The sequence below is a fragment of the Scardinius erythrophthalmus genome (assembly GCF_964197995.2).
Source record: "Scardinius erythrophthalmus genome assembly, chromosome: 16".
Classification (NCBI taxonomy): Eukaryota; Metazoa; Chordata; class Actinopteri; order Cypriniformes; family Leuciscidae; genus Scardinius; species Scardinius erythrophthalmus.
Window position 1 is genome coordinate 396,591 of NC_138236.1, and position 11,782 is coordinate 408,372.

The following is an 11,782-nucleotide window of genomic DNA, read 5'->3' on the forward strand; positions in this document are numbered from 1 at the left end:
ACGTGCAGGCGCACAAAGAGACTCCATATTGCTATTTTTCCCATCCCCTTTTTCCCCACGCAACTTAGAGTTGTAAAAGAATAGATAATAAAATTAATTCAAGCATCAAGAACTCTTCTGGTCGAAATGTTTCCTTGTACACAACAAAATGGTGCCGAAAACCCGGGATTTCAAGGATATAATTTAAAGAAAGGGAGAAGACTGAACGGGAGTCAAGAATTGTTTGAAAGAAGCTGCGTGGGGAATTTGAATCGAACTTAAATCATGGATTCAGCGGATTTAAAGCGATTGAAGATAAAGCGGGGAGTGATGCGAACTGCAACGACAAAACTCAATCAGAAAATTGATGGTGAGTTGGATAAAGAAGAACCATGTTTTGCGAAACTATAGGCCAAGCGGACTGCAGCCCGGGTGGTTGTGGAGGCAAGAACTCGGGCCTGGGAGGAGTTCGGTGAGACCATGGAGAAGGACTACCGGTCAGCCTCGAAGAGATTCTGGCAAACCATCCGGCGCCTCAGGAGAGGGAAGCAGAGCCCTACCAACGCTGTTTACAGTGGAGGTGGGGAGCTGTTGACCTCAACTGGGGATGTCGTTGGACGGTGGAAGGAATACTTCGAGGATCTCCTCAATCCCGCAGTCACGTCTTCCATTGAGGAAGCAGAGGCTGAGGGTTCAGAGGTGGACTCGTCCATCACCCAGGCTAAAGTCACCGAGGGAGTCAAGAAACTCCTCGGTGGCAAGGCACCAGGGGTGGATGAGATCCGCCCCGAGTACCTCAAGTCTCTGGATGTTGTGGGACTGTCTTGGCTGATCCGCCTCTGCAGCATCACGTGGCGGTCGGGGGACAGTGCCTCTGGGATGGCAGACCGGGGTGGTGGTCCCTCTTTTTAAGAAGGGGGACCGGAGGGTGCGTTCCAACTACAGGGGGATCACACTTATCAGCCTCCCCGGGAAAGTCTATGCCAGGGTACTGGAGAGGAGAATACGGCTGATAGTAGAACCTCGGATTCAGGAGGAACAGTTCGGTTTTCGTCCCGGTCGTGGAACACTGGACCAGCTCTATACCCTCTACAGGGTGCTGGAGGGTTCATGGGAGTTTGCCCAACCAATCCACATGTGCTTTGTGGACTTGGAGAAGGCATTCGACTGTGTCCCTCGCGGCGTCCTGTGGGGGGTGCTCCGGGAGTATGGGGTTCAGGGTCCTTTGCTAAGGGCTGTCCGGTCCCTGTACGACCGGAGCAGGAGCTTGGTTCGCACTGCCGGCAGTAAGTCAGACTTGTTCCCGGTGCATGTTGGACTCCGGCAGGTCTGCCCTTTGTCGCCGGTTCTGTACATAATTTTTATGGACAGAATATCTAGGCGCAACCAGGGGCCGGAGGGTGTCAGGTTTGGGGACCACACGAGTTCGTCTCTGCTCTTTGCGGATGATGTTGTCATGCTGGCCCCATCAGACCAGGACCTTCAGCATGCACTGGGACGGTTTGCAGCCGAGTGTGAAGAAGCTGGGATAAGAATCTGCACCTCAGAGTCCGAGGCCATGGTTCTCAGTCGGAAAAGGGTGGCTTGTCCACTTCAGGTTGGTGGAGAGTTCCTGCCTCAAGTGGAGGAGTTTAAGTATCTTGGGGTCTTGTTCACGAGTGAGGGAAGGATGGAACGGGAGATTGACAGACGGATCGGTGCAGCTTCTGCAGTAATGGGGTCGATGTACCGGTCTGTCGTGGTGCCTCGATTTACCGGTCAATCTACATTCCTACTCTCACCTATGGTCATGAGCTGTGGGTCATGACCGAAAGGACAAGATCCCGGATACAGGCGGCTGAAATGAGCTTTCTCCGCAGGGTGGCTGGGCGATCCCTTAGAGATAGGGTGAGAAGCTCGGTCACTCGGGAGGAGCTCAGAGTAGAGCCGCTGCTCCTCCACATCGAGAGGGGTCAGCTGAGGTGTCTCGGGCATCTGCTCCGGATGCCTCCTGGACGCCTTCCCGGGAAGGTGTTCCAGGCGCGTCCCACTGGGAGGAGGCCCCGGGGAAGACCTAGGACACGCTGGAGGGACTATGTCTCCCGGCTGGCCTGGGAACGCCTCGGTGTCCCCCCGGAAGAGCTGGAGGAAGTGTCTAGGGAGAGGGAAGTCTGGGCGTCTCTGCTTAGACTGCTGCCCCCGCGACCCGGCCCCGGATAAGTGGAAGAAGATAGATGGATAATACAATATAGTTTCTTATTTGTTAAAGCAGTATTTTGTTGTTTTATTAACATTAATGACAGATGACAGCAGGAATATTAGACTACTGTCACTGTAAGACCGACTAAACTGACAAACATCCGGTTTCTTTGTTCACTTACGACAGAACACTCGCAGAGACGGGTGTTTAGACATAATTGTGTTTGTGTGTCCGTTCAAGGACGAGGAGACGCAGAGGAACCAATTCAGTGTTCGAGCGCCGCTCTCTCTCACTCTCTGCGAGTGTGTGTGTGTGTGTGTGAGTGAGTGAGTGAGTGAATGAGTCTGTGTGTGTGTGAGAAAGTGAGTGAGTGAGTGAGTGAGTGAGTGAATGTTTGAGTCTGTATGAGTGTGTGTGTGTGTTTGTGTGTGTGTGTGTGTGTGTGTGTGTGTGTGTGTGTGTGTGTGTGTGTGTGTGTGAGTGAGTGAGTCTGTGTGAGTGGGTGTGTGAGTGAGTGAGTGAATGTTTGAGTCTGTGTGAGTGTGTGTATGTGTGAGTGAGTGATTGAGTCCCGTGTGAGTGTGTGTGTGTGTGTGAGTGAGTGAGTGAATGTTTGAGTCTGTGTGAGTGTGTGTATGTGTGAGTGAGTGATTGAGTCCCGTGTGAGTGTGTGTGTGTGTGTGAGTGAATGTTTGAGTGTGTGTGTGTGTGAGTGAGTGAGTGAGTGAGTGAGTGAGTGAGTGAGTGAGTGAGTGAGTGAGTGAATGTGTGTGTGCGTGAGTGAGTGAGTGAGTGAGTGAGTGAGTGAATGAATGTTTGAGTCTGTGTGAGTGTGTGTGTGTGTGTGTGTGTGTGTGAGTGTGAGTGAGTGAGTGAGTGAATGTTTGAGTCAGTGTGAGTGTGTGTGTGTGAGTGAGTGAGTGAGTGAGTGAGTGAGTGAGTGAGTGAGTGAGTGAGTGAGTGAGTGAGTGAGTGAGTGTGTGTGTGTGTGTGTGTGTGTGTGTGTGTGTGTGTGTGTGTGATCCTCTACCTGATGGTGATGTGTGTGTCGGTGGACTCCCAACGCACCGGAGATCCAGCGGGTCGAGTCCCGTCTCCCAGCAGCCTCTTGGAGGGAGGACCGGTGTCGCCTTCATCCCTCTTCCTCTTCCTCCCTGCAGGATCCGCTTTGGGATGAAGATCCTCACACACGGACACGGCCTGAGAACACCCACACACCAGCAGCAGCTCCGACAGCACCTCCTGTCACATGATCCCAGAAGACAAGCGGTTAAGACACCCAAACACAGGAATCACATGAGAAAGTTTGAGTTTGTGTGCAGCCTTTTCTCTTCATCTTCCTCTTTTGGAGTCGAGAGTATATGTTCATTTTTGATATTGTTATCGGCTGATAAGTGAATATATGAAAGCCGAAGAATAGTGTATTATGTCCTTCAGATGCGACTGTACAACATGATGGTTTTGAATTGCTTGAAATATGATTGGAATCACTTTGAAAAGGAAAATATAGTTTAGGGATGCAGCGATATGAAGATTGTGGCTGATACCGATAATTCTTTATATTTGAAAGCCGATAACCGATATATAAGCCGGTAAACTTAATCCAAATTCAAATGTATTATATTAGACGTCCTGTGGATTTTTGTTTTTTGAGAGTCTGATTACAAAACTAAAAGTCTCACCATTAAAAGCCACGACTCAATCACACTATAATTATGATGTTCTCGTTATAATGTTGTGTAGCCGATATGACAGATCTGCACATGTTGCACTGAACTCTATTTTCCTTTTTTGAAGTGATTCCAATCATATTTCAAGCAATTCAGAGCCATCATGTCGAACAGTCGCATCTGAAGCGTCTCAGCTGGAGGAAATAATACATTATTTATCGGCTTTAATATATCAGACAAATCTTCTTATCAGGCTGATAACGATAACATTAAAAACTAACATATATCAGCCGATATATCATACACCCCTAGTCGAGAGCGCTGAATGTTGAGCTACAAATCATCATCGTCATCATCATCATCATCATCATCATCATCGTCATCATCATCATCATCATCATCATCATCATCATGATGAGTCACTTAAATTGTCAAATTGCCGCCAGTCTGTTTATGCTCATCTTTCATTTAATAATCATTCCATAATCTGTACTGAATAAAGCACAACAGAAATAAAGGTGAATTGTCTTCATGGATATTACCGATTAAAGAGTGTTTGGAAAGTGTTTGATTAGTGTTATTATAGAGACGGCAGAAATATTAGAGTCTCTCGCGCTTGAACGGTTTAAACTCATATTGAAATGCTCACAAAGGAATCGATATTTTTATTTTATAACAAGCATACGATCCTTGACCTCAAGTATTCGATTCCAGAATCAGAACTGATTTTCAATTCCCAAGCCTAGACACTGAGTGAACTAACAGCGAACACTGTCCTTCTAGACTGTGCCGTGCGAACACACGCGTGTCACATGTTGCTCAAGCCTTCACATCCGCACCGTTGAGGAGTGTGTTCTGGGTTAGGAGTGTGTTCTGGGTTAGGAGTGTGTTCTGGGTTAGGAGTGTGTTCTGGGTTAGGAGTGTGTTCTGGGTTAGGGTTAAGAGTGTGTTCTGGGTTAGGAGTGTGTTCTGGGTTAGGAGTGTGTTCTGGGTTAGGAGTGTGTTCTGGGTTAGGAGTGTGTTCTGGGTTAAGAGTGTGTTCTGGGTTAAGAGTGTGTTCTGGGTTAGGAGTGTGTTCTGGGTTAGGAGTGTGTTCTGGGTTAGGAGTGTGTTCTGGGTTAGGAGTGTGTTCTGGGTTAGGAGTGTGTTCTGGGTTAGGAGTGTGTTCTGGGTTAGGGTTAAGAGTGTGTTCTGGGTTAAGAGTGTGTTCTGGGTTAGGGTTAAGAGTGTGTTCTGGGTTAAGAGTGTGTTCTGGGTTAGGAGTGTGTTCTGGGTTAGGAGTGTGTTCTGGGTTAGGAGTGTGTTCTGGGTTAAGAGAGTGTTCTGGGTTAAGAGAGTGTGTTCTGGGTTAGGGGTGTGTTCTGGGTTAGGAGTGTGTTCTGGGTTAGGGTTAAGAGTGTGTTCTGGGTTAGGAGTGTGTTCTGGGTTAGGAGTGTGTTCTGGGTTAGGGTTAAGAGTGTGTTCTGGGTTAGGAGTGTGTTCTGGGTTAGGAGTGTGTTCTGGGTTAGGGTTAAGAGTGTGTTCTGGGTTAGGAGTGTGTTCTGGGTTAGGAGTGTGTTCTGGGTTAGGAGTGTGTTCTGGGTTAGGGTTAAGAGTGTGTTCTGGGTTAGGAGTGTGTTCTGGGTTAGGAGTGTGTTCTGGGTTAGGAGTGTGTTCTGGGTTAGGAGTGTGTTCTGGGTTAGGGGTGTGTTCTGGGTTAGGAGTGTGTTCTGGGTTAGGAGTGTGTTCTGGGTTAGGAGTGTGTTCTGGGTTAGGAGTGTGTTCTGGGTTAGGAGTGTGTTCTGGGTTAAGAGTGTGTTCTGGGTTAGGAGTGTGTTCTGGGTTAGGAGTGTGTTCTGGGTTAGGAGTGTGTTCTGGGTTAGGGTTAAGAGTGTGTTCTGGGTTAAGAGTGTGTTCTGGGTTAGGGTTAAGAGTGTGTTCTGGGTTAAGAGTGTGTTCTGGGTTAGGGTTAAGAGTGTGTTCTGGGTTAAGAGTGTGTTCTGGGTTAGGAGTGTGTTCTGGGTTAGGAGTGTGTTCTGGGTTAGGAGTGTGTTCTGGGTTAAGAGAGTGTTCTGGGTTAGGAGTGTGTTCTGGGTTAGGGGTGTGTTCTGGGTTAGGGTTAAGAGTGTGTTCTGGGTTAGGAGTGTGTTCTGGGTTAGGAGTGTGTTCTGGGTTAGGAGTGTGTTCTGGGTTAGGAGTGTGTTCTGGGTTAGGAGTGTGTTCTGGGTTAGGAGTGTGTTCTGGGTTAAGAGTGTGTTCTGGGTTAGGGTTAAGAGTGTGTTCTGGGTTAAGAGTGTGTTCTGGGTTAGGAGTGTGTTCTGGGTTAAGAGTGTGTTCTGGGTTAGGGTTAAGAGTGTGTTCTGGGTTAAGAGTGTGTTCTGGGTTAGGAGTGTGTTCTGGGTTAGGAGTGTGTTCTGGGTTAGGAGTGTGTTCTGGGTTAGGGTTAAGAGTGTGTTCTGGGTTAAGAGTGTGTTCTGGGTTAGGAGTGTGTTCTGGGTTAGGAGTGTGTTCTGGGTTAGGAGTGTGTTCTGGGTTAGGGTTAGGAGTGTGTTCTGGGTTAAGAGAGTGTTCTGGGTTAGGAGTGTGTTCTGGGTTAGGAGTGTGTTCTGGGTTAGGAGTGTGTTCTGGGTTAGGAGTGTGTTCTGGGTTAGGGTTAAGAGTGTGTTCTGGGTTAGGAGTGTGTTCTGGGTTAGGAGTGTGTTCTGGGTTAGGGTTAAGAGTGTGTTCTGGGTTAGGAGTGTGTTCTGGGTTAGGAGTGTGTTCTGGGTTAGGAGTGTGTTCTGGGTTGCACGTTTGACCTGTTTGAGTGCCGGGTGGAGCCAGATCCACAGCTGTCTGCGTGAGGCGTCAGGAGCCCGGGGCCTCCACAGGAACTCAGCCGGACCCAGAGCGCCCTGAGGAAACTGATCCGCTTTATACAGCTGGAGGATTCCCTGCCGCGCTCCGGAGAGACACGACACCGCTGCAAACGTGCGGCCTGGAAAACACAACAGAGTCCAGTGAACCACACAACACTCACTCACTCTCAAACATTCACTCACTCACTCACTCACTCACTCACTCACTCACTCACTCACTCACTCACTCACTCACTCACACACCTGTTTGTTTGTTGGTGAGTCGAGCCAGTGCTTTCAATATCTGATCTTCAGATCCCCGGAGCTCCAGGCAGCAGAAATATGACAAATCCTGAGAGACACACACACACACACACACACACACACACACACACACACTTCTTTTTCGCTTTGATAGATATGCAGGTGTGTACAGTTAATCCTTGTGTAACTGTTGCTGTGCAACGACACACTTGACCAAACCAGCACATGTCAGAGCTGAGTGTGTGTGTGTGTGTGTGTTCATCAGCTGAAACACTGTCCGCAGAAAGCACTCAGCATGTGTGAGTGTGTGTGATTGAGAGTGTGTGTGTGAGCGAGAGTGTTCATCAGCTGAAACAGTCAACAGAAAGAGCTCAGCATGTGTGTGCGTGTGAGTGATTGAGTGAGTGTGTGAGAGTGAGAGTGTGTGTGTGTGTGTGTGTGTGATGATCTCTGTAGATGTAGAGAGTAGAAGTGAGTGTTTCTGAATGTCAGTTTGCTGTTGTGTGTTCGTATAGTTCATGAGTGTGTGTGTTGAAGTGTGTCACTGATGCACAAACACAGTTCTATGCGCTATTGTAACCTGATTTGGTTTATATCTGCTTATTGCGCTCTCTTGTGGACACAGGAGACAATACAGCACTGAGTCCCTCTAACACAGGATTGCCTTTAGAATTTGAATATAATTTGAATTTTGCTCATTTTTAAGAAAGAAATTCAAATGTAGATTTTCAGCCCTCCAGACAGCTGAGTAACACAGGAGCCGTTCACTGTCTCTACACAGTCCTGACGCAAACACACACAGAAGTACTTTACTTATGTAGTGTGTATATGTACACAGAAGTACTGTGATTTAGTATATGTACATTTCTGAAATACATGGTTTCCTCTGATAACAGATCACTGTAAACTGTAATATGGACTCATGCATTCTCAGTAAAGATGCTTTGTAATGATGTGTATTATGAAGCGCTGTACAGATAAGCATGAGTTGAGCACTCAGCGGTGGGACACACACCTGCAGCAGGGCGTGTGTGTTCATGGCTCTGTAGCTGGCTCTGAAGCTCTTGGCCGTGGGTGTGAGCGGCACACAGAAGCTCCAGCTCTTCTGCATGTGGAAGCGTTTGCTGTGCCAGATGTGCGTCTCCAGCCAGCGGCTCTTCCTCTGTCTGCGGTTGAACTCCAGCAACAGGTTCCCGTGTCTCCGGCGCGCTCTGCGACTCCTGCTCTTCGGCACCGGCTTCTTCTGCTGGTCTGGTGCGCGCTGACTGCGCTCCGCCTGCACACACACACACACACACACACACACACACACACACACACACACACACACACACACACACACACACACAGCACTGAGTGACCTGTGACTTCAGCAGAGATCTGAATGAGGACTTCTGATAGTACCAGAGAATGTCTAATAAGGGGAGAACTTCCACTCTCAGTAAACTTCTGGCTTCTGAACTGGCTGCAGTTCCACTCTGGCTCCACATGAGGGCGCTCACAGGACGAGTGCAGAATGACTGGAGGTCTACGGCGCTATACCCCTCAACATCCACTTTTCTCAGGATATAATTTTTTGTCTGGTCATTTGAATGTTGTATTCGAAAGGAGATGCAAAGAAATTACACACTGCTGGGTGTTCGATTTTTTAGAGTCACTTATTTGCTTTAAAAAGTCTTTTAAAATGTCAATGACGTCATAAACATCGTACGACCAGAGATACTGCTTTACGGCAATCCTTCAGTCACTCTGGAGCTTTCAGCTCTGCACTTTCTTTCCTCTCGAGGCGTCGACAACACAGCTGACACAGGCAAACACAACACAGCTGACACAGGCAAACACACAACACAGCTGACACAGGTAAACACACAACACAGCTGACTCAGGCAAACACACAACACGGCCGACACAGGCAAACACACAACACGGCCGACACAGGCAAACACACAACACAGCTGACACAGGCAAACACACAACACAGCTGACACAGGTAAACACACAACACAGCTGACACAGGCAAACACACAACACAGCTGACACAGGTAAACACACAACACAGCTGACACAGGCAAACACACAACACAGCTGACACAGGGAAACACACAACACAGCCGACACAGGCAAACACACAACACAGCCGACACAGGCAAACACACAACACAGCCGACACAGGCAAACACACAACACAGCCGACACAGGCAAACACACAACACAGCCGACACAGGCAAACACACAACACAGCCGACACAGGCAAACACACAACACAGCCGACACAGGCAAACACACAACACAGCTGACACAGGCAAACACACAACACAGCCGACACAGGCAAACACACAACACAGCCGACACAGGCAAACACACAACACGGCCGACACAGGCAAACACACAACACGGCGACACAGGCAAACACACAACACGGCCGACACAGGGAAACACACAGGGAAACACACAACACAGCTGACACAGGGAAACACACAACACAGCTGACACAGGGAAACACACAACACAGCTGACACAGGCAAACACACAACACAGCTGACACAGGGAAACACACAACACAGCTGACACAGGGAAACACACAACACAGCTGACACAGGCAAACACACAACACAGCTGACACAGGCAAACACACAACACAGCCGACACAGGCAAACACACAACACAGCCGACACAGGCAAACACACAACACAGCCGACACAGGCAAACACACAACACGGCCGACACAGGTAAACACAACACGGCCGACACAGGCAAACACACAACACGGCCGACACAGGTAAACACAACACAGCCGACACAGGTAAACACACAACACAGCCGACACAGGCAAACACACAACACAGCCGACACAGGCAAACACACAACACGGCCGACACAGGCAAACACACAACACGGCCGACACAGGCAAACACACAACACGGCCGACACAGGCAAACACACAACACGGCCGACACAGGTAAACACAACACGGCCGACACAGGCAAACACACAACACGGCCGACACAGGTAAACACAACACGGCCGACACAGGTAAACACACAACACAGCCGACACAGGCAAACACACAACACAGCCGACACAGGCAAACACACAACACGGCCGACACAGGCAAACACACAACACGGCCGACACAGGCAAACACACAACACGGCCGACACAGGCAAACACACAACACGGCCGACACAGGCAAACACACAACACGGCCGACACAGGCAAACACACAACACGGCCGACACAGGCAAACACACAACACGGCCGACACAGGTAAACACAACACGGCCGACACAGGTAAACACAACACGGCCGACACAGGCAAACACACAACACGGCTGACACAGGCAAACACACAACACAGCTGACACAGGTAAACACACAACACAGCTGACTCAGGCAAACACACAACACAGCTGACACAGGCAAACACACAACACAGCTGACACAGGCAAACACACAACACGGCTGACACAGGCAAACACACAACACAGCTGACACAGGTAAACACACAACACAGCTGACTCAGGCAAACACACAACACAGCTGACACAGGCAAACACACAACACAGCCGACACAGGCAAACACACAGCTGACACAGGCAAACACACAACACAGCCGACACAGGCAAACACACAACACAGCCGACACAGGCAAACACACAACACAGCTGACACAGGTAAACACAACACGGCCGACACAGGTAAACACAACACGGCCGACACAGGTAAACACAACACGGCTGACACAGGCAAACACACAACACGGCTGACACAGGCAAACACACAACACAGCTGACACAGGTAAACACACAACACAGCTGACTCAGGCAAACACACAACACAGGCAAACACACAACACAGCTGACACAGGCAAACACACAACACAGCTGACACAGGCAAACACACAACACAGCTGACACAGGCAAACACACAACACAGCTGACACAGGTAAACACACAACACAGCTGACACAGGCAAACACACAACACAGCCGACACAGGCAAACACACAACACAGCTGACACAGGCAAACACACAACACAGCTGACACAGGTAAACACACAACACAGCTGACACAGGCAAACACACAACACAGCTGACACAGGCAAACCCAACACAGCCGACACAGGCAAACACACAACACAGCCGACACAGGCAAACACACAACACAGCTGACACAGGTAAATACACGTGCTAGACGAGTTCTTGTTTTGTTGTTTTAAAAGACCAAGCGGTATCTCTGGTCGTAATCAGTCCTTCACTGACCAATCAGCGTTCATTAGCAGAATGCTAGCGTGTTATGGGCAACAACAACTCAACCTGTACGAAATCGAAAGGACATAAGTACTTGTTCATTCAGCTTTCGACCTATAACCCATGTTGAACTTGCAAAACCTACAATCGAATCTGAGATTTCTCAACGGCAATCGGGTGAAAGAGACACATTTAGCCGTCTAGCTCCATAGACTCCCATTCATTCTGCTCTCATGGGTGATCGCCCCCAGTGGAGCTCTGGTGGAACTACAAACACAATTCGGTACAATAGGTCTTAATAGGGAGTGGCCAGGCTCTCCGTAGACGTGCTATGGTAGTACCTACAGGGTGGGCCATTTATATGGATACACCGTAATAACATGGGAATGGTTGGTGATATTAAAGTCCTGTTTGTGGCACATTAGTATATGTGAGGGGGCAAACTCCTCAAGATGGGTGGTGACCATGACATATACTAATGTGCCACAAACAGGACTTTAATATCACCAACCATTCCCATGTAATTACGGTGTATCCATATAAATGGCCCACCCTGTAGAATATCTAAGTCCACTAAAGGAGGGAGAGCGTTTTCACATTCGGCTCCTAAACTCTGGAATACCG

At 48.9% G+C, this 11,782-nt stretch overlaps 1 protein-coding gene across 1 annotated transcript in view; it reads right to left on the minus strand.

Annotated features, from left to right (window-relative positions):
* The window catches only part of pop1 (POP1 homolog, ribonuclease P/MRP subunit), a 32,786-nt gene that overhangs the window by 6,894 nt on the left and 14,110 nt on the right, over positions 1 to 11,782 (minus strand). Inside the window, exons 5-8 of the mRNA XM_081388210.1 lie at positions 7,924 to 8,184; positions 6,909 to 6,996; positions 6,606 to 6,784; positions 3,189 to 3,400 (exon numbers count right to left, since the gene is read on the minus strand). Coding sequence (XP_081244336.1) covers positions 3,189 to 3,400; positions 6,606 to 6,784; positions 6,909 to 6,996; positions 7,924 to 8,184 — 740 coding nt within the window. The remainder of the gene's footprint in view (positions 1 to 3,188; positions 3,401 to 6,605; positions 6,785 to 6,908; positions 6,997 to 7,923; positions 8,185 to 11,782) is intronic.